Here is a 23414-nt window from a genome sequence, read left to right on the forward strand (position 1 = left end):
TAATAGTTCTAACTACTCAACGGATGGATGAGAGAGAGGGAGAGAGGGAGAGAGAGAGAGAGAGCTGTGTCAATTTTTTTATAATTGAAAAAGAATAAGGCTTTTATTAAATCGAACGAAAAGAAAAAAAAAACATAATTTGATGCCTTTCTTGATTTGAAAAAAAAAAAAAAAAAGGCATTTGGTGGACATTGAAAACAAGGGCTGTAAGGATCTTCTTACCAGCCACCGGCCACATAAAATCTGATCCAATTTGCAAGAATTTACTTAATTGTAGTGAATAGTTTTTTGGGGTGCGCAAGCTGCAATTTCAACCCATTTTCTTATTCTTAATTTGAGGACCGTCTTTCATCATCTTCCTAAATCCAAAGTTGCCTTCTGATAGCAACTTTTTATACTGACGAAAAAAGGACTTTGGTAATTCCGTTTACCCTATCCACGAGTTAGAATTTAGAAAGACTTTGGGATTTACTTCCCAGCAGTCTGTTTTGAAATTTTCTCCTCGGTCTTTCCTCCCCGGTCCTCACTCCTTACCAACAAGTCTTCAGAATCTTTTTGCCCGCTTCCATTTCCCGTCTATAACTCTCTATTTGTGCCAAAAGAAACAAAAAAACTAGAAAAATGAATGTTGACAATTTTTAATATGGGACTTTAATAAGCAGATTAAATTTGAGCCCAATTCATTAAAATTAACGGCAAAGAACCGATTGCAATCTTTGTGGCTTTTCTTGTTTTCGTTTAGGAGGTTGTTTACCATTAATATCTCCACCTGAGAATTGAGATCCTTCCACTCGTTTGATTTTTTAATTACACATGGAGGCTGTTTCACCAATGTGGACCTTTCTTCTGCTTACTTGTTCAACGTCAAAGCCGTCTTCTTTCTTGATTTTTCTTCTTCTTCCAATTCACATCTGCACAAGACTTTTACCCAATCCTCAATTCTTTCTTCACTTTCAAACAGAACCCACATTGCCATTTTCTGAAACAATCCTCACACGTTGTCTCTGTCTATAAAAGAGACAACTTGTGAGGATCGGTTTCATATTTACCATCCCAATTGCGATATAATGCAGAACCTTGATTAGACCAGGTGTTCATTTTTCGATACTGATAATCATTCAAGAAGGAATTTGATACCTCGATCAAGTAAGCACCCCTTTTCTATTTTTGACAGATTATTGCTGATATTTCAGAAATTTAAGTCAAAGTTGACTTTTATTTTTGGGTGATTTCAGATGATCAGAAGATAGTAGTCAGTAAGCATTGTTGATGTCAGCATTGGTCAAAATTTGAACTTTTGAAGTTTGGTTACATTTACCTTCCGGTGGTGCCGTTGGGAAAGTGCTAAAATGTCTCATTTTACTCATTCTGATTCATTGTCTGATGATATCTCAGGGCACGGGCAGGGCGTACAAGTTGTGCCGTTCAAGACCTCTCAGGGGTCATTGAAGGTGTTACTGTTGCATGGGAATTTGGATATTTGGGTGAAAGATGCCAAGAATCTTCCAAACTTGGATCAGTTTCATAAAAATTTTATTGATAGGTTTAAACTGGGAGGCAAAACTGAAGGAAGTTCATCGAAAGGGAATACAAGTGATCCTTATGTAACAATTTCAATCTCTAATGCAGTTATTGGTAGAACTTTTGTGATTAGAAATAGTGAGAACCCTGTTTGGATGCAGCACTTTTATGTCCCTGTTGCACATCATGCAGCAGAAGTGCATTTTGTTGTTAAAGATGATGATGTTGTAGGGTCGCAAATCATGGGGGCAGTTGGGATTCCAGTGGAACAAATATTCTCTGGTGCAAAAGTTGAGGGTACATTTCCAGTTCTTAATGCTAGTGGAAAATCATGTAAACAAGGAGCAGTCTTGACTTTATCAATTCAGTACACCCCAATGGAGAAAGTGCCTCTTTATCATGGTGGAGTTGGATCAGGTCCTTATCAGGGTGTCCCTGGTACTTATTTTCCCCTTAGGAGGGGCGGAAATGTTCAGCTTTATCAAGATGCTCATGTACATGAAGGTAGCCTTCCAAGTTCAATGCTTGATAATGGTTTGCAGTACCAGCATGGACGTTGCTGGCATGACATCTTCAATGCCATAAGTCAGGCTCAACGTCTGGTCTACATCACTGGATGGTCTGTCCACCACCTAGTTTCACTTGTTCGAGATACTGGCAACCCAACGAAAAGTATTCTGGGAGACCTTCTAAAAGAAAAGTCTCAGGAAGGTGTAAGAGTCTTGCTTCTAGTTTGGGATGATCCCACTTCCAGGAGCATTTTGGGCTTTAAAACTGTAAGAAATCATATCACTTCTTCTTACGCATTTAGTGCAGAATTTCTGGTTTGTTTCCCCTTACCTTTCTTTTGTTATGTTCTCAACCTTAAAGAAATTAGCACTTGGCATATGTCTGAACCACTTAAAAGTGCATTTATAAATATAAACTAGGATGTAAATTGATTAGTTCATAGAGTAAACAACCAGAAAGAGGTTGCAACTTTGGATATTATTTTAGATATCAGAAAGAAAGCGGAAATGGCTTAATTCATGTAGTGGTGATTATGTTACATCTTTTGAAAAATGTTTGGGTGGGGTTAATGGCTTTTATTTTTTCCCTAGAGCTTTAGACTGATAACTTCATTTCATCTTCTAACCCGTCATAGATGCCTAATAGAATTTCCTCACACCATTTTCCTAAGTCCTAACATTGCCTGCTTTCGCAACATACTTTGATTTGAGGAGTTCTTTGGTATTGATAGGGAGGTCTATGTCCCATAGGCAATGCTAGCAGTATCTACTAATATTTCTCATTGGAAGTACGGTATTGTTTTGTATAGATCAAACCTTATCTTTTGGCTTGAGGACACGTAATGAATTGGTAGTGAAAGATGTTATTATCTCTGCTGCTTTATTCATCCTGCAGTGTTGTAGCTAAATTTTAGCTTTTGCATTCCTTTGCAGTTAGAATTAGCTATGTAATAGTTTTCATTATTGCTGATTTTCAGGAGGGGGTCATGGGTACCAGTGATGAGGAGACTCGTAGATTCTTTAAGCATTCTTCAGTTCAAGTTCTGCTCTGTCCCCGTTCTGCTGGAAAAGGGCATAGCTGGGCCAAAAAAAAGGTTTATTGATATATACATATATATTCTTTTACATCATTATATATTTCCCAGACCTAAATCTACTGTATGAAACGAAGAACTGCCTCTATCTATAACAGCAATAGCATAAAACTTTTGTTGCAGGTCTACAGTGTTAATCGGGTAAAGAATAGGAAAGAATGTATGCATTTTGGTATAGTCATATGGATTCAAATGAAAATTTTCTTACCCAAGCAATTGATACATTCTTTTTGGTCCTATCATGATTCTTTATCAAGCTCTAAGTCTCTAACTATGTATCTATTAATGCTTCTGGATTAGCCATCACTGTCTACACCATCCTTCCTTTTCCATTTGCTATTACACAATTTAACTTTTCAGTTTTAACATTAGACTTATTTTGGTTTTTATCAGGAGGTGGGAACAATCTACACTCACCATCAGAAGAGTGTAATTGTAGATGCTGATGCAGGTAACTATAAGAGAAAAATCATAGCGTTTATTGGAGGACTTGACTTAACCACAGGGAGATATGATACTCCAGAACACCCCATTTTTCGAACTTTGCAGACTGTACACAAAGAGGACTATCATAATCCTAATTATACGGTAATCCCTGATTTTGTTAAGTACTATTTGATTATCTGACCTATGATATTGCCTTCTTCCTCTTTCCTGTTTTGATAAGCATACGACATAATGACACCCTCAGATTTAGTGGTGTTAGATTCACATATTTTAGTGCATCTCAAATTTAGTAGTGTTAGATTCACATATTTTAGTGAACCATCCAGGCACATTAGTGAAATTTGATGGGTCAAGTTCTTCAATTACTGTTTGGTCTCCTGAATATTGTTTGCAATTTACTGCTTCATTCTGATATTTGGGAATTGTATTTAAAATTGCTATGCTTTGTAGAGATGCTTAACTTTTTATGAATAAAAGCTTATGCAATTATACTAAAGAAATTACTAGCGAAGACAACTTTCTAAACAATTACTCAGGATTCAATGTGATTATACTGATAAAGTTTAAACTGGTAAGTCTGGTCAAAATAATCCCTGAACATTGGTTCTGCAGCATGGAGCTAAGTTTCTGCAACGGAGACAAAATGTACTTAATTTTTCTCTTTTCCTGTTCTTATATGCTTTACAGGGTTCTACAGCAGGGTGTCCCAGAGAAGCATGGCATGATTTGCATTGTCGAATTGATGGCCCAGCTGCTTACGATATCTTAACCAACTTTGAAGAGCGCTGGTTGAGGGCTTCAAAGCGTCATGGGCTTCAGAAAATGAAATCGTCATTTGATGATTCACTGCTCAAGCTTGAAAGGATTCCTGAAATATTAGGAATACATGATGTGTCCATTCAACATGATGATAATCCAGAGGCTTGGCATGTGCAGGTATAAGATGATTGCAGTTCTGAATTAGTTGTTCACATTTTTGTTTTGGCTATTTAATGATACAATTACTTTCTTATGTAGGTTTTTCGTTCAATCGATTCAAGCTCTGTTAAAGGCTTTCCAAAAGATCCAAAAGATGCTACAGACAAGGTGAGGCAACTTTTAGCTCTTACCCGATTCTCAAGGCTGTGAATCCACGCTCTCTTCCACGATTGAGAAATTTTTTTCACTGAATGATGACAGAACCTCTTGTGTGGGAAGAATGTTCTCATAGACATGAGTATACATACTGCATATGTAAAGGCAATCCGTGCTGCCCAACATTTCATTTACATCGAGAATCAGTACTTCCTTGGGTCATCCTACAATTGGAATAACTATAAAGATCTAGGTAAGGATTCTTAGATTGTATTGCTGATGGAAAATCACTATTGCTATATTTATAGTCTTTTGGCAGCAATTTTTTTGTACTTGCACTGTAAAACTATATAGAGTAGATACAAATTATCACAATTCAGTTTCATATACATCAGAATTTTAAAGTGTTCTATAGATGCATTCAAGCCCTCAATTCCAATTGCAATCCTGTTGCTTATGATAGTTCATAGATGTGTAAGGAGGTAAAAAGAAGTATAATATCTTGTGCAAGCTATGCTTCCGGTGGTGACAATGGGACCTTAAACTTACTTTGGTCATCTAAATTCTGATAGGCCTTGAAAAAGCTAGAGATATTCTGGGACTAATTATGAGATTTTTTCTACCTGCAGGTGCAAACAATTTGATTCCGATGGAAATTGCACTCAAAATTGCAAATAAAATTAGAGCACATGAGAGGTTTTCAGCATATATTGTTCTCCCCATGTGGCCAGAAGGTGCTCCTACTAGTACTGCAACTCAGAGAATTTTATTTTGGCAGGTAGATTCCAACTATTTTTATCCTGTTCAGTTCGTTGTTGTCAGATGGAACATGTCATTTTTAGCATTATGTTATATGCCATTTATCCCGCGATTTAGGACTCTATGCCATGGTAGTCAAAGGGAACAATTGGTTTATAATATCAGTGTGTAGCATTGTGATTTCTGCTATTGCATTGATATCTCTTGCTGTTTTTTTATTGCTGACATCTGCACAAGTTTTGAACGTCCTCCTCCTAAAATTTCCATGGCTATGACGGCACTTGTTAAGTTTTGCAATACAACTACTTATTTCCTAAGTATGCTTGTATTAACTCATTATTCTATTGGTCTATACTATGTTGATTGCCCCTTACATTCAGAACTTTCATTAGTCTACATGTGCTTCTTTAATCTCGTGAACCAAGCATTACTTCAGTAGCTGGTTCTTGATCTCATTAAAATTTGATTATCACAGTGCGCATGCAAGCATAGATGTAAACCGACTAAAAGAATTATCAACTACATTTACTTCCCCAGTTTCTCTTGATTGCACATAGCCACTCGTGTTTGGCCAAGATAATTAGTTAATTACCCCAAACCCTCCTTTCGTTTTCTATCCATTTCATATGCATGGATGTTTTTTTGGGGGGTTGGGGGGGTGTTTATACATAACTTCTAATTGCAAGATAGTCAAGTAAAAGGAACTCAAGTTTTAGTGCAGATGCTTACACATTATCTTAACAGCGACAAAAGTTTTGTAAAGTGCTTATGGCTTGGATCCACAAAGATAGTCTTAGAGCTCTATCTTCTGTTTGATGACCTTTTGTTTGAGTAATATCTGAACATGTTTATTGGTCAACAAGGGGAGAGAATAATGTTTAGGTGCCTTTAGTAAATGAAACAATGTTGGTTTTTGCCATGTGCCTCCATGTTCTGATTTAACCAGTATGTGGTATGCTGCTTGGAAGATGCTAATCAAGGTACTTTATGAAAAGTGCTAGAAGCATGCCTATAAATATTTTCATGTCACTTATGTGGATAAATTCTCTTTCTATTAGTCTTATTTCTTTTGGAATCACATGCTATTGCAATAATAATCACTCTGGAGCTCTATCCTCTTCTAGCTGCTCTAGAATTTTGATTTAGTTAATCACAACTAAGTCAAAGGGATTGAATGTGAATGATGACATGGCTTGTTCTCCATCTAATGAGATGAATGATGTTTTCATTTCTTCTCCAGCATAATACAATGCAAATGATGTATGACACCATCTACAAAGCTTTAGTTGAAGTAGGGCTTGAGAGGACGTGCGAACCTCAAGACTTTTTGAATTTCTTTTGCCTTGGAAATCGTGAGGCTGAAGGGTATGGAGGCATTTCAGATGCCAAGAGCAGTGCTGCCGCAAACACTCCTCAAGTACATATTCTTCACACCTTATCTACTTTCTAGGTTGCATCCAAAATAAATTTATTTCTTGATTTTTGGTCTGTCGCATATCACATCAGGTACGCAGTCGGAAGAGCCGCCGGTTCATGATTTATGTCCACTCAAAAGGGATGATAGTTGATGATGAGTATGTAATCCTTGGATCTGCAAACATTAACCAGCGCTCTTTGGAAGGTACTAGAGACACTGAAATTGCAATGGGTGCATATCAACCTTATAATACATTGGCAAGGAAACACACCAGACCGCGTGGACAGGTACATACTTTGAGGTCTAACTAATTCTCAAATCATGTCTGAAACTGATGCTATATGATCATGATTTTGAATTCATTGGTTGGAGATAGGGGCTTCTTTTGAGTACTGATCTAAGCTTAAATATCACATTTCTAATGGATCATACAAGGCAATTATTTATCTTCGGGGCCTAGATATTGATAAGCTTCGCTAGATGCTAAATGTATGTTTTAAACAAAATTCTTTTGCATATTTGAATGCAGATATTTGGCTACAGAATGTCGCTGTGGGCAGAGCACATTGGGTTTCTGGAGAGATGCTTTGAGCGACCAGAAAGCCTTGAGTGTGTTAGACGTGTAAGAGCACTAGGTGAGCTGAATTGGTCTCAATATGCATCTGAAGAAGTAACTGACATGAGGGGTCACCTTGTCAAGTATCCTGTTGGGGTGGATGCTATGGGGAAAGTTACGCCTCTTCGAGGTTGTGAAACATTCCCGGACATGGGTGGAAACATAGTAGGAACATTTGTTGCCATTCAAGAAAATCTTACCATCTGATCAAATGCATCCCTCAAGTTCTAACTCCATCAGCGTAGTCGTATTAGTTCTCTGGCTTTGGAGCAGTTTCAGATGAGTAGACATTTTTGGCTATAATGAATCCCTCCTTAGATCTTCTTCTTCTCTTCCTTTTCTCCCTTTCTTATAGATGGGTGCTTGGCAGATGTTGGGGGGTTTTTTAGTATAGATTTAATCAGCTGTAATCTTCGATGATTGTCATCTTTTGTAATTTTTGCAGATAATTTTAGTCTGCGGTTTTCTTTTTAAGTCAAAAATTTCTTCTGAGGGAAAAGAATTCTGTAAAAATCTTCTGGTTTACCAGAACCTATTCGTTCTGCATTTTTTTTTTTCAATGCATGTCCTGTGGAATTTTGGTCATGTATAGTATAGCACTCTATCTCACCAAGCATATATAGCTCTGAGGCTAGACATGCTAACATGGCAATACACATTTAGACGAGGTTCATTGGAGATTTTCCACCAACTTATATCATGCATAATCAGCCAGATTAATTTTTATCATACATATTATTATTATACATAAACAAACTAAAATTTCAAGTAGTTACTTGCGATACAAGCGAAGGTATTGACTCATTTAAACGCTCATTTAATTTTACGGTATATTGTCAGGATTGATGCAATTGACAAACGAACTTGTTCAGGCTTTTCGCTTAAACGACTCATCACCAGATGCAATTGACAAACTACTTTCCCCAGATAAAATTAATGTACTGTGTTTTAGTGTTGCGATCGAGATCCAAAATTCATGTTGAAACCCCACTACCCACATCGATCCACAACCTCAATTCTCTCGGTACCCTCACTTGGCAGCTTTGTGAATTGTATAATGAACAATGATCTAATAGAAAACGTACAACTGCATTCACTTCCACATGCTCCCTTATAGATTACCATTTTCTGGATCTACCATACGCATTGATCCTGCATTAGTTATTTACACCTTGGTAACAAGTAGAATATATGGCAATTGAATATTTGGAGTTTAATGTAATGTTTGTTTGTCTAACGAGTGCTCGTATTCGTGTTAGCGTGTCAGTTCAAATGTTGAATTTATGAAAAGTAAAAATTAAACAAAAAAGTAAATAAATGCAAAAGAAGGTAATAATTGATAATGCATGTATTCACAGGATAGGTTTGAATGTGATTCAGATGCGTTAACACGTACCCATTCTTTTTTTTTTAAAAAAAAAAAACCCCCTTTGAGATTGAGAGGGAGTGTTGAACTTGAAATGCTCACTGAGAAATAAGTACTAGTAGTATTTACTAGTAGTACCATATAAAGATGCTACCTCCATTGGGATCTGGATTTTTGTTGCTAATCTATCTGGAATTAAAGTATTTTTAAGATCTAATTTACCATTAAAAAAATAAAAGCATATTAAAAGGCCTGAGATGTGCCCCTCCCTATAATCGCCCATTATTTCGTCAGCCACACGTCCGTGTGTTCCCTCGCTTGTCCAAGCGTTGCACAACTACCATGCACAGTCACAAATTGCCCCCCCCCCCCCCCCCCATCCCCATGTACTAAACTAAACAGCCACAAATAATTCCCACTTGAAAATAAAATTTTGGTAAAAGAATAAAAAGATGGAATTGGGATTAAAAAGATTCTAAATTTATTTTTAAATTACAAAAAGTTAATTTGTAAAAAAATTATGAACGGGCAGCCGTAAAATTGAAATGTAGAGGTTCGAAAATTTCTATTGAATTGCATTGGAAATACTTTTGGGACAGAATAATCGTAGCGTCAAAAATGTCTATTGAATTGTACGCAATTTTCTAAGAATTATTGCTTCTTTTCGAGAAAATTACAGAGCAAATTTCGTATTTTATTTGGTGACATAGATGCATTATACAAGCGTGGAATTTTACAACAACTTTTACGTACCGTATTTATGGGTGAGTAATTGTTGAATGTGTAAAAATAGATAGTATTAATCTTTAAATAATTTAAAAAACTTAAATTATTAAACCACGTAACAAGAGTTTATTGTCGAAGGCATATTTATATGCATATCTTTGCTCAAGTCACACTAAAACACACAATAGATCCAAATGTATTCTAAAAAACCCCTCTCGTCCCACAAATAAAAAAAACCAAAAGATATTACCCAAAAGAGAAAATAAAAAAAGAAAATAAAAAATAAACGTCACTTTATAAAGGTAAGCGGTACTTGCTGTCTGTGTATATACCACAGTCTCATTTGGATTCCGTCCTCCTTCTCAGCTTAAAACAAAGCTCAGATTTTTATTCCGAGCTTTTCAGACATGGGTTTCCCAGCTAACGGCTCAGCTGAAACCAAGCCCCTCAAGTTTCTGATCTACGGCAGAACTGGCTGGATAGGCGGCTTGCTGGGAAAGCTATGCGAAGCTCAAGGGATCAATTACACATATGGGTCAGGTCGGCTCGAGAGCCGGGAATCATTGGAATCCGATATTGCTAGTGTTAACCCGACCCATGTCTTCAATGCCGCCGGCGTCACGGGTCGTCCCAACGTCGACTGGTGCGAGTCCCACAAAGTTGAGACCATCCGGACCAACGTTGTCGGCACGCTGACGTTGGCTGACGTGTGCAGGGAGAAAGGTTTGATCTTGATTAATTATGCTACCGGCTGCATTTTTGAGTATGATGCGGCTCATCTACTCGGGTCGGGTGTTGGATTCAAGGAGGAGGATACTCCCAACTTTATTGGATCTTTCTATTCCAAGACCAAAGCCATGGTGGGTTCCCTTTCCTTTTATCTTTTCATTCATTTTTGGTTTCCTATATGAAATTCTAATAATTTATGTTTTTTTTTTTTTTGGAAATTGTGATTAACTGAGCTCAAGTTGTTATTTGGGTGTTTTCTTTTCTTAATATGGGATATTATTAATCTGTATCATTAGATACTGGTTAGGCTGAATGGTTGTCAACTGAAGATGAGCATTTATGGAGTATTTTGGATGCAGATATTTAAAAATTTTGGAATTTGACCTTTTTCTCATGGGCCACTGCATTAGACTACTGCAGAATTTTGGGCATGGATTTCTAGGGTGGGGTGTGCGTATATATTATATTATTGTTGGATCTGGAATCTTGGAGGGTGGATCTTGTAGTGATTTTGGTTTTCTTTTACCAAGATTCTGTAGATAAGCTGAAGAGTAAATGGTCTATTTGGGAATAAAGTCTCTGTTTAGGTCATTTGTTTGAAGTAGGGAGGATTATGTGAACCAAAAGCAAAAACGATCAAATTGGAGAATTCTGCAATTCTAAATCTAGAGCTGCTTGAAATTCGCCCATGGTAGCATAATTACTTAAAGAAAGAAAAAAGAGGAGAAAAGGTAAGTCAAAGATACTTGATGGGGAAATTTAGATGAGAACTCATACTGTGGTGTTTTCCCAGTCATTACACCGATTCATTTGTTAAATGCAATTTGCCCGAGTTGAAGCTAATGGGATGAATTCTCTAATTTGAAGAGAAATTTATGTGGTTCATGAAGTTTTAGGAGAGTGAACTGAGTCTCCTCATGACCAAACATTAGAGTATCTCAATTATAGACACGTTAGCTGCACGTTTACATGAACTTTTAGATGTTTATTCATATTATATGTTGAGTACTGGTCACCAAATGCTCTTGCTTTGGGTTGAAATTGGTGGCCTTCTTCTGAAACTTGTTCTTTAAGGTGGTCTCAAACTGTCAACAAGTTTGATTTTATTTATTTCCAAACTGGTTCAGTGGTTGTATTCCTGACAGCTGGTGTTCAAGCTGGCCTATAGCAGAATTTTTTTGTTGTCATTTTAATTCATGATGGAGTATGCAATTCTATTTTTTAAGTCCTAAAATGAAAATTTTCAATGAAAAGGGGATATATTTGAAAGAATAATGACATTTAACAATTCACTAACAATTCTGATAGTGAATCCTTATCGCCGTTTCTTTTTTGGCAGGTTGAAGATTTGCTTAAGAACTATGAGAATGTCTGCACATTGCGTGTACGGATGCCCATCTCATCTGATTTGGCCAATCCTCGTAATTTCATTACCAAGATCACTAGATATGAGAAGGTGGTAAATATACCAAACTCGATGACAATCTTGGATGAACTCCTTCCCATTTCCATTGAAATGGCAAAAAGGGACCTCACCGGCATATGGAACTTCACAAATCCTGGAGTTGTCAGCCACAATGAAATCCTGGAGATGTACAAAGAATATATTGACCCAAAGTTTACATGGAAGAATTTTACCCTTGACGAGCAAGCAAAGGTGATAGTTGCCCCACGGAGCAATAATGAGCTCGATGCGACAAAACTAAAAAATGAATTTCCTGAACTCTTATCCATTAAGGAATCCCTCTTAAAGTACGTGTTCAAGCCAAATCAAAAGACCGCTGCTTGAAACTTAGAGATATGAAGTTTGTTGTCCAATATTTTTTATTTCAGGGAGGTTCAAGATGATCTCTCCATTATATGGTTGCTCTTCCTAAACAGGCATGTATGATTAGCCCTTCTCTGTACCCAATATGTTGTTGCATTTGTATTTTCTCCATGATGAATAAATCAGTTTCAATGTTTTGAGCTTTACACTATACACAATTCGGAATTCTTCCGTTCTGTGATGATTATGTTAGGAAAAGTAGACATGCAAGATACAGGTTTGCTACTTCATTATTGTGCTTCATCGAATGTTAACAAGAAGCTGATTTTGAGGATCCTAGAGTATAGTTTTATCACTGCTGGAGTGGCAAATGTTTTTGCTATTTATCTGCAGTCAACCTTTGATTCTGGCCAAGTTTCATCCTGCGTAACTGACACATGCAGAATCAATGAACCAAATGATGGCGAATGCAAAAGTAGGACGTTGCAAACACGGAGTCATGTAGCAAAATCCCTTGGTTACAAGGACGGGAAAACAGGTTCTTGTTTAGTCCTGCACTTGCTCTGCAGTTGACGTCCTTGCTGAGAGCGAAAGAACTTTGCAAAATTACTGAGAGGGAAGAAAAGTCGTACAAATCTGAGAACTGTAGAAGAATTAAATTTGTAAAACTAATCTGCTCAGTCCACAAAGATAGCAGAACAAATGATCCAAATAATGATAGAGGATCCTAAAATCAGTGACTCGTCGGACTAATTAATAGATTGACATCACTGTTTGCCCTTCTCTTTTGCTGTTGATATCTCAATACTGTAGTGTTGCTGTCAAAGGGGTGTAGTTAATTATGCTCTAATAACATTTTTCTCCCATGTTTTTTAACCTTTTTTCACTTATAAGATCATAGCCCGTCTCATTATGATAACAGCACAACCATTTGCTTTCTGCTGTCAGAAGAAAGGAAAAGAAAATTTGAGAGTGGATGATTAAATTAAATACAGGAAGACACTTAGCAGACAACAACTATTTTTGTTTTGCGGAGAACAGATCCCAGCCAAATCATTGCTCCACTCCTTTAAGGAGATTCTCAGCCACGGCATGCAATATTAATCCTTTTTTTTTCTGCAATGCAGGGAAATTACTGCTGGAGTCTTCGTGATCAGGCAACATCATAAGGAGCACCAGGTCTGTAGTTGTACACCGCCAGAGGCATCTTCACCTGATGAACACCATCTGCCCAAACCACAGCACCTGACGTGATTGGCTGCTGCGTAATCTTCGGTCCAGTGACTCTAACGGTGAAGGATTTTTCCCCCCAACAGAAGAGAATGTAAGGGTGGATGGTTTCACCGTAGCATTATATATGCTTGACTGCAGTAAGCGTAGGGCAGCATGGTAGGTTGATGGTTTGCCAACATTGGTCACTGTTCTGGTGAAAATGGCATTGATTTCCTGTCCATCACCAAGGTACAATGCCATGGTAGGATAGTTGAGATCCCAGCCTCTTCCGGGAGTTATACCTTTACAAGTGCTATTTTCTCCAGTGATCTGTCTGAGATTGTCGATGTTGTGTTTGCATAGGAACTTCACATAATCTTCCTCGTCAGCAGCAAAAATTAGTCCCTGCTTGATTGCACGTGTAGGGTTGATGTGACCAGCACCATATGAAAATTCAAGATCGGGATGCTTCCTTGGATCCACATCGAAAGAAGTGGTCATGAGGGCAGATTTGATGGCAGCAGGGGACCAATCGGGGTGAGCAGCCTTGACATAAGCAGCTGCAGCGCTAGCATGAGGGGTCGCCATGGATGTCCCAGAGATTACATTGTACATGAGACTTCTTGTGTCACTGGCATAGGGAGTAGGTGGTGCGATTGGAGACCAGGCAGCGAGGATGTCCATCCCTGGGGCGGTGATGTCAGGCTGGTAGTAAGTAGTATCAATGAATAAATGAAACATAGCATATGTTGGACTACTGAATACAAAATTGTGCTATGAATAGAGACACATAATGTATCACTTTGAGAATGTCTGCAGAGATGGGGTTTGGTCCTCTTGAAGAGAAAGAAGCCACAATTGGAGCCGAGATGTCCTTAAAGCTGGTTTCAGCAACCATGATACTTGCAACTGGACTTCTGCATGCATTTTAAGTAATGTTTGGATCGAAGATCAGAATTTAAGTCAAGATGGTATTTAGAAAATATAGAAGTATACTAATTTCGTACTCTCTGTTTTTGATATAATCCAAAACTTCGACACCATCTTCTGCGCTGATCGCTAAAGCTGGAAATGGGTAATTGTAGGCAACGTCATATCCTGTGGAATGCGCGATGATGGTACCCAGCAGTAGGAACCAGAATGTTAGTAGTTGAAGGGGGAACACTGCAGAAGACAATCTTTCCTTTCACTTTTGCAGCATTCAATGCACCAGGTAAGCAATAACCTGCATCATATGGACCATAACTACCACTAGAGTTGGGTGCATCTCCGCCCCAGATTAATGGGTATGTACATGTCCCATTTCCTGTGATGTCGAAGTTATTGATGGCAAGTCCCTGCATTATTGGTGCACCAAAGTTAGGAAGAAAAAAAATCTTAATTCCCTTCGTCACAACCCAAAAATCTCATATTGATTCTTACATTGAGAACTAGTTCATTACCCAAGACTACTGGGGTGATGAATTTGCGGTCAATAGTGCTAGCAGCAACCGTCAGCGACCATGGTTAGTAGTTGGAGAGATACAGGAAGAGGACCAGAGTTTCCTCCTGCATTTGAGGCTAAAATGCCCATGTTTCATAGCATGAAAAGACCCAATTGCAATGGCGCTTTCAAAGTAGTCATATGGATCACTAGCTGCTATGGAAACTGATATAATATCAACACCATCAGCAATTGCATTATCAGAAGCTTTGAGGATATCTGTCTCAGAAGATCCTTCGTGCCAGGAGACTTTGTACACCGCAATTCTGGCATTGGGAACTCCACCTCTTGCAACACCCTCTGCAAGACCGAAATAGCTTGCTCCCTTAATCCTTCGACCTGCAATAGTCGAGGAAACATGAGTACCACGTCCCATTGTAGCTCTTGGTGGTGTGATATCTGTTTTATGGTATGTTTTGTCGCTTTTATAATAACGAGCCCCAATGATCTTCCTGCATTACCAATATGACTTATATTAATCGGCCACATTTTTTTTTTAAAAAAAAAAGAAGAAGAATCTGAAAAATTTTGCTAGTACATGAACCTATTATGATGTCTCCATATATAAAAATGGTTACCTGTTGCATGTGAAATTAGTAGCTTTGCAAGTTCCCTTCCATTTAGCTGGTGGAGGGCCAAGATTTGCATCGTCGAAGCTTTCATGTTCGGGCCAGATGCCTAAAAGCGAAGCAGATCAAAAGTACAACTAATTATCCTGATAAATAAGCTCAAACTGAAGAATTGAGAAGGAATGAACAATTGATACAGGAGTGAGAAGTTCATTTACCAGAGTCCACAACTCCAACGATCACGTCTGCTTCATAACTCATAAGAAGGTCCATCCTGGATCTTGTCAGTGCTAAGACCCATGAAATCCCAAGAACTTGCAGTTTGCAGGTGGGAAATTCGGTTAGGGAAAACCGAGCTCACTCCTTTCATCTCTGCACCAAAGGGATAAACTCAAAGCTTTTTTTTTTTCAATATCTTTCTGGGGCAATCTACAAATGATTTCTTACTTCAAATTGTCACAGCTTCTGCTGCGGTTAACATTGCAGCAAATCCATTGAAACTTCTGCAGTAACTATGAACTATTGACTGCTAGGCAAATGAAGCACTGAAGTTGAGCAAACGAATAAGAAGGATCAATGTAGTGACTAAGAATTCAACTCTTGTTTCTTAAATACAATGCAGGAGGATAGTTACGAGAAATTAAGGGTAAAACAATAACTAATACTAACTAATGATTTCGGAAACAGCAGGAATTACTTGTCCAAGAAACTAGTAACTGAGTCACTAATCCCTTCCTAAAACACACACACACAAGGTCTTTTCATGCATTACCTCTATTTTTCCTTGCACACTTGTTCAGCAAAGCATGCTAACAAATGAACAATCCAGTTTTGTCATACTACCCCAGCAATTTTTTCCTCATTTTCTTCTCGTTGCTTATCCGCGAGAAAGAATAAAACTACTAATTCTACTTTCTATTGTTGGTTTGTAGTTAGTATTAGAAGCAGTATCAAAAAAGTGCATTAAAAACCTTCCAAGCACATTTCTCAGAATTGAGTGGTGTCCAGAAATAACTGATGCTTTCCCTCGATCATGAGGAGGCAGGTTTCCCAAGTAAACAATGTGAAGCTGCATGAACTTAGCAAGTGTTAGAATAATCAGTAGTACTGAAAAGAAAACCTTCATTAATACATAACATTTTTTTTGGTTACTTGATAGAGAGACAGAAGTTGGTGGGAATTTGTTTTACCTTTCTCTCTGGACATTGGCAGTTTAAAATAAGAGCAGTAAGTAAGAAAGGACAGAGAAGAGCGAAAGGCTTCCCTGCCAAAGCCATTTAGGGCTATCGGCTTTGATTGTTAATAAAGACTTTTTAAGTTGACAACTCAAATGAGATAGAAACTTCAGGTGTGTTTGTAGGCTATTAACTTGCGTTATAGTTGGGATCTACGATTTGGTTCTCATCCTAATAGAGTTGCTATATTTTTTAGATTGGGCTATAAATCTTTTCATTTAGCTCACCCAAAAGAAAAATAATAATTTCATTCAGGTGTATATTATATTCTAGTTTATATGTATATCTATAACCATGCGTCTTTACTAATTTTCGTATAAGAGTATGAAATAGAAGTAGATTTGATATGAATTTATGTTGGTGTTGATTTCTAGGGTGACAAGGACACTAAACAAGAAGAAAATTAACAAACAGAAATGAGTAAGCTAAGTTGACGTTAACTTCTCAAGAAAGAAGTAAGCTAAACAAAACAAAAACATTTAAGGGAAAAAAAATTAAGAACTAAAACTCTTTCTTATTCCAAGGAGGAGCACTCAAAGCCAAAACTAAAGTAACTCCAATAGGTATCTTATTTGATCCTTTCTTGTTGCGTTGAGTCGATTAGAACAATAAGATGCGTGCCATGTAGAATTTCAACATCACGATGAAGATTTCTTCAGTTTTTAGTGATCCGTAGATGCATACAAACATTTTTTTTTAGTTATATATGTATACAATATATATATATATATATTTTTTTTTTGATTATATAACAAGTATACTGGAAACACTCGTTTTCCATCTAATTTATTATGTGAATATATACATTCACATTTAGTTGGGTTGAGCCTGATGAACTCTAGAATAAGTTCACTATTGAATTAGACCTTATATTTAAGTCTAAACTCTACCTAGTCTAGTTTCACATTGAGCATTAGCCCCATCTTTTAGTTGAGTAGGCTGAGCTTCCACCATATTGATGCTATACTATACTGGATGAGCAAATCATTGCCCCAAATAAAATTTCAAAGAAAAAGGGTGGAGAGGGGGTAGGGTGGAAGTTGGGGGGCTTTTTAGAAACTTTAGTTGGTTGACAATAATTCCACTGATTACTAATTTAATCAGGTCGGAAGAACATAACACCTAGGAGAATGCATAAACAAAATGTACAAACATAACATAGAAGCACGATGAAATGAATAGGGCATGTGATTCTCAGCCGCGGAGTGCATTAATCCTACTTTTCTGCAACTTAGAAGAAATTGGGAAATTGGGTTTTCCCCCACTGAGTTTTGCACTGGAGTCAGTAGACTGATGATCACCAAGACCATAAGGTGCTCGGGGAATATAGTTGTAGACCACCAGAGGCATCTTCACCTCATGAACACCATCTTCCCAAACCACAGCACCTGACATGATTGGCTGCTGTGTAATCTTCGGTCCAGTTACTTTAACGGTGAACGATTTCTTCTCCCCAGCAGAAGAGAATAGAAGGGTGGATGGCTCCAGTGTAACCTCAAATATAGTTGATTGCGATAAGTACACGAAGGAATGGTAGGTCGACGGTTTGCCAACATTAGTCACTGTTCTCGTGAAAACTGCATTGATTTCCTGACCATCTTCCAGGAACAATGCCATGGTGGGATAGTTGAGATCCCAGCCTCTTCCAGGAACTATACCTGTACAAGTATTATTATCCCCTGTGACAAGTTTCAGAGTGGTGCTGTTGTACCCCTGTTTGCATAGGAAATTTACATAATCTTCCTCGTCAGCCTCAAAGATTAGTCCAGGGTTGATTGCACCTGCAGGGTTGATGTGACCAGCACCATATGCAAATTCAAGATCAGCTTGCTGCCTTGGATCCATAGAAAAAGATGTGGTCATGAGGGCGGATTTGATGGCAGCAGGGGACCAATCCGGGTGAGCAGCCTTGACATAGGCAGCTGCACCGCTAGCATGAGGGGTTGCCATGGATGTCCCGGAGATCACATTGTAGTAAAGACTTCTCTTATCGCCGGTATAGACCGAAGGTGGAGCAATTGGAGACCAAGCAGCAAGGATGTCCACTCCAGGGGCAGTGACATCAGGCTAGTTATAGTGATGAATAAATGGAACGGAACACATGTTAAGACTACTGTGTAACTAATTGAGCAATCTATGATTCTATTCTATGAAAATAGACACATTTCTTAGTCGATGATTACCTTGAGAATGTCTGGAGAGATGGGATTTGGTCCTCTTGAAGAGAACGACGCCACGAGTGGAGCCGAGACGTCCTTAAATGTATCAGCAACCAAGATAGTTGCAAGTGGATTTCTGCAAGCATTTTAAGTAAGTTTGGACCCAAGAACAGAATTAAGTATCAAGTCAAGAGGGTAATTACATATGTTATAAAGTATAAAGATGCTAATTTCGTACACTGTATTTTTTATATAATCCAAAACTTTTACACCGTCTTCTGGACTGATTGCTGATGTTGGTAGTGGGAAATTGAAGGCAACATCGGATGATGCATAATCCGTCAATATGGCACCCACACCATCAGCAAGCAGAATGCCAGAACCATCAACTAAGGCACTGCAGAAGACGATCTTTCCTTTCACCTTCTCAGAATTCACGGCACCAGGTAAGCAATAGCTTCCATACAATGGACCATAACCACCAGTGTAGTTGGCTACATCTCCTCCCCAGATTAAAGGATATGTATACGTCCCATTACCGGTGATGTTGAAGTTATTAATGGCGAGTCCCTTCATAATTTGTGCAGTAGAATTAAAAAAAAAAAAAAAAAATCCAAATTTCCCTAGTCACAACCAACATGTTTAAACTTGAAACTGAGACTTACATTGAAAACTTGTCCATTACCCAGGACTACTTGAGTAATGAATTTACGGTCAATAGTGCTAGCCGCAACCGTTAGCGACCATGGTGAGTAGTTGGAGACGGATACAGGATTTGGACCAGAATTTCCTGCTGCATTTGAGGTCAGAATGCCATGTTTCATAGCATGAAAGGACCCAATTGCAATGGGCTCTTGAAAATAGTCTAGCACACCAGTAGCTCCCAAGGAAACAGATATGATATCAACACCATCTGCAATTGCGTCATCAAAAGCTTTGAGGATATCTGCAGCAAAACATCCATAGGACCAGCAGACTTTGTACATTGCAATCCTGGCATTGGGAACTCCACCTCTTGCAACACCCTCTGCAAGGCCTAAATAGCTTGCTCCCTCAATCTTTCGGCCTGCAGCAGTCGAGGAAGTGTGGGTACCATGTCCAATCGTGTCTCTTGGTGATTTGATGTCGGATTTATCATAGATCTTCTCGCTATTATAATAACGAGCTCCAATCAGTTTCCTGCATCACCAACACAATTTACTTGGATCAGCTAGCCAACCCCCCCCCCCCAAAAAAAAAGAACTAATGTCACTGGAGGAATGGATACTTGTTGCAAGTGAAATTAGTAGCTTTGCATGTTCCCTTCCATGTTCTCTGGCCAGATGCCTACAAAAAGAAGCCCACCAAAATTGCACCTCAGAAAAATGAGCGAACGATTAATTCAAATTACAAGAATCATAAGCTTGAGAAGATCATTTACCAGTGTCCAGAAGTGCAACAATCACGTCTTCTTCTTGTGCAGGTCCAAATTTGTCAGTGCCGAAATCCATGAAATTCCAGGACCTCGTTGTTTGAAGGTTGAAAATTCGGTTTGGAAAGACCGATGCCACTCCATCCATTTCTGCGATCACATGATTTATAGGTATGTATTTTAACTATATAACCATATACATAAGCTCTAATGCTTTTTCTTTTTCCATTTCTTTTTTAGGTTATAGTAATATAAATGATATCTTACTCGAAACTCTCGCAGCTTCTTCTGGGGTTAACTTTGCAGCAAATCCATTAAAACTTCTGTGGTAACTATGAACCAGTGACTGCTTGGCTAATGAGGCACTGGAGTTAAACAAATTTAACAGTCAGTAATTCTCTGGAAAACAATTAATTGACTAATTAATAACATTTTAACATAACAGGGATCAATGCAGTGATTAAGAATCCAATTATTTCTGTTATTAAATGCAATGCATGATGAGAGTTACGAAAAATGGGCATCAAATGATATAAATCATGCCTACCATTTCGAACACATTGCATGTTCTTTTTATGCATTAATTTTTTTTTTGTGTTGGAATAGTTTGTAACGAAGCATACAACCGAACTCTTCTTCTCTGGCTAGTTTGTGGCATTAAGATGCTATTATTATTATTGGAGTGTTCTACGATCCCTTTTCGGTACTGTATCGATGACATTAAATTCACTGTTACATATAGAATAAGAATTACCAATCCTTAGATTATTTTCAAAGTTTAAATCACTAAAAGATGTGATAAGATATACTGAGGTGGCAATATGGATAAATGGTTCATAATTGGTTTTGACTTAATGGATGGTGGATTAAATTTATCCAATCCATTTAGATCCATTTATTAAATGGATCTAAATGGATGGATCTAAATGGATTAAATAAAAACCAATTATCCATTTATAATCCATTTAAATATTTTGATTACTTTTTTTGTATTACCATTTCTTGTAATATGAAGATACTTTTTTATGTACTTGTAAATTTTAGGTGTTGAAAATGACAAAAATCAATAAATTACAAAAATAATTGGAACTAACCATGAAGATTGTTGTACAAATAACCATATGGTAATTAATGGGGGATTAATGGGGACTGAATCACATCATAATCAAAGGAGGGAGGTCATATAATTTATATTTTATATAATTTTATTTTAAACAAGGGATATAATAGACATTTTATAATAATAAATAATATATATATATATATATATATACACGTGTGCGTGTGTGTATGAAGTTCGATTAAATTCGACGAACTTTCAAACTTCACATGCTAGGCTGAAACTAAATTCGTGAAGCAGTTCGAGCTGTTCAAACTCAAGTTTGAACTCCATGAACACAAGTACTACTAGTGTTTCGTTTTCTTTTTCTTGATAAACAAAAGTACTAATTAATACTATATAAGAGCTCTGCAATTCCATGACGTGATATTTGTAAAACAGCAATGTTGATTTCTGTTCCCTTGCGTGATCATTTACGAATCAACGTTGCAACATTTTTGTTCCAACACAGGAGCAACGGTAAATCTGTTGCGCTAGAGTTAACTCTTCCATGACTGTCGAATATGAGGATTGCCCTGTGATTTTCGTAGGCTACGGCCTCTGCAAGGAACTCACAAAAGTGAAATGTTGCCCACGTTGAACCACCACTAGAAAACACATGACAGGAAATGAAAAATGTAGCCGAGAACATTTTTCAAGTTGGAGGAGCGATGTTGATAATTTTGAATCTGTACGCGTATGGACAAGGAAGAATGAAGAAAGATAAACAAACCTTTGATTTGGGGGATTAATGGGGACTGAAAGTCCATTTCTTTTATTTGGTTTTAAGTAAATGGATATATATGGTTTATGTGGATAATCCATATAAATCCATTTAATTTAATGGTTTTACTTTGATGAACCATTTAAAACCAACACTATAAATGGATAATCCAAATCCATTTAATTATGGATTATATGGATGGATAAATGGATTTCAATCCAAATTGCCACCTCTAAGATATAGTAAATAAATTAGAATCATGGATTTCGTACCCAAAAGAAACTATAGCATTTTTCATTATTATCAAGAGTTCAGCTATGAAAAAACAACTAAAAATATGGATACAAATACGTGAACCTTTAAAATTAAGAAGTAAGTCATCTGTTATACAAGTCATATGTTGTTTTTAGAGTAGGATTTCCCTATTATTATTAATTAGACATATCCTTTTAACACTTGAAGGCTGCAATTTTATGTGAAGGAAAAACCAATCCATATTAGTCATATTATACTAAGCCAGCATTGTTTTGTTATTGCTGATCTACCAGAGCACACGAATAAAAGCAATTCCAATTTCTGTAGTTGGTTAGTATTAGAGATACTACTATTTTTAGTTAGTGCTTAAAAAAAAACCTTCCAAGCACATTTGTCAAAATGGCGTAGTGCCCAGAAACGACTGAAGCTTGCCCTCGACCATGTGGCAGGTCTCCCAAGTAAACAATATGAACCTGTATAAACCATTTAAAATCAGGCTTACGAAAAACCCAACATGAAACTACATATATATATATATATTAAATTGTAAATACATCCATAATAGTTTTCGTCTAACCTTTCCTTCTTGACATTGGCAGCTCAAAATAAGAGCAGAAAGCAAGAAATAATAGAGAAGAACGAGATGGCTTCCTGCCTTGGCCATTAGGGGGTCTCAGCTTTGATTGTTAAACACTAAGTTGACAACTCAATCATTCAAACTTTAGATATATGCATGTATATATAGCCATAGGATTTTTGCTTAGTTGGTAAGTCCAATCTATTTTGCCGTGGAGGCTAATTGACATTTTTTTTTTTGGTTTTTTTTTGGGGGGGGGGGGGGGGGTTCATTTTTTTTATTGTACCGCCAAGTCACACGGAAAAAAAAAAAAAAAACACCATACACAGTAAAATAAGGATCAGAGGAATGATTAATCAAGAGGATAGGAGCGTGAAATTATGATGGATATAAAAAGAAATTGTATGTTTATGCAACAAATTTAACTCTACGGCAAGTTATGCAACAGGCATAATTCTACGGTACACCTAAAGCGTGTTCTTGGAAAGGTCTGGTGATATGTGGACAATTTAGAATTCTATCCTTTTACCCCAAAGAAAAAATGCAAATCCTGAAAATCAATCAACTAAAAAAATAGTATGCATATATTTTTTTTAAAAAAAAAAATCTTGCATGGTAAAATCAGTACGAACTGCAACTGTTCAAGATAATTAAGAGGCTAACA

General features: G+C 37.4%; 5 protein-coding genes and 1 pseudogene across 5 annotated transcripts; 3 read left to right on the forward strand and 3 right to left on the reverse strand.

The window, feature by feature from the left end:
• Positions 1-935: 935 nt before the first annotated feature.
• Positions 936-8022, forward strand: LOC113779065 (phospholipase D beta 1-like). The gene is made up of 10 exons (XM_027324487.1): positions 936-2297; positions 3008-3124; positions 3518-3712; positions 4259-4507; positions 4589-4657; positions 4751-4898; positions 5275-5423; positions 6645-6821; positions 6911-7108; positions 7351-8022. Exons 1-10 carry the CDS (start codon positions 1350-1352, stop codon positions 7642-7644), a joined length of 2544 nt encoding a protein of 847 aa, XP_027180288.1. The 5' UTR covers positions 936-1349; the 3' UTR covers positions 7645-8022.
• Positions 8023-9842: 1820 nt separating this feature from the next.
• Positions 9843-12237, forward strand: LOC113779216 (bifunctional dTDP-4-dehydrorhamnose 3,5-epimerase/dTDP-4-dehydrorhamnose reductase). The gene is made up of 2 exons (XM_027324739.1): positions 9843-10389; positions 11598-12237. The coding sequence occupies exons 1-2, from the start codon at positions 9937-9939 to the stop codon at positions 12045-12047; spliced, it is 903 nt and encodes a 300-aa protein (XP_027180540.1). The 5' UTR covers positions 9843-9936; the 3' UTR covers positions 12048-12237.
• A 13-nt stretch (positions 12238-12250) lies between these two features.
• LOC113779219 lies at positions 12251-13238 on the forward strand. Its single transcript, XM_027324741.1, has 2 exons — positions 12251-12564; positions 13154-13238. Exons 1-2 carry the CDS (start codon positions 12267-12269, stop codon positions 13177-13179), a joined length of 324 nt encoding a protein of 107 aa, XP_027180542.1. The 5' UTR covers positions 12251-12266; the 3' UTR covers positions 13180-13238.
• On the reverse strand, positions 13025-14581 carry LOC113780874 (annotated as a pseudogene).
• Positions 14582-14717: 136 nt separating this feature from the next.
• On the reverse strand, positions 14718-15108 carry LOC113779218 (cucumisin-like). The gene has a single exon (XM_027324740.1). The coding sequence runs from the start codon at positions 15095-15097 to the stop codon at positions 14732-14734; it is 366 nt and encodes a 121-aa protein (XP_027180541.1). The 5' UTR covers positions 15098-15108; the 3' UTR covers positions 14718-14731.
• Positions 15109-17719: 2611 nt separating this feature from the next.
• LOC113780875 (subtilisin-like protease SBT4.3) lies at positions 17720-22837 on the reverse strand. The gene is made up of 9 exons (XM_027326656.1): positions 22751-22837; positions 22552-22646; positions 20363-20460; positions 20105-20245; positions 19980-20010; positions 19350-19863; positions 18923-19254; positions 18709-18820; positions 17720-18592 (listed from the first exon to the last, which is right to left on the reverse strand). The coding sequence occupies exons 1-9, from the start codon at positions 22835-22837 to the stop codon at positions 17720-17722; spliced, it is 2283 nt and encodes a 760-aa protein (XP_027182457.1).
• Between the last annotated feature and the right edge of the window lie 577 nt (positions 22838-23414).

The sequence above is a fragment of the Coffea eugenioides genome, chromosome 8, assembly GCF_003713205.1.
Source record: "Coffea eugenioides isolate CCC68of chromosome 8, Ceug_1.0, whole genome shotgun sequence".
Lineage (NCBI taxonomy): Eukaryota > Viridiplantae > Streptophyta > Magnoliopsida > Gentianales > Rubiaceae > Coffea > Coffea eugenioides.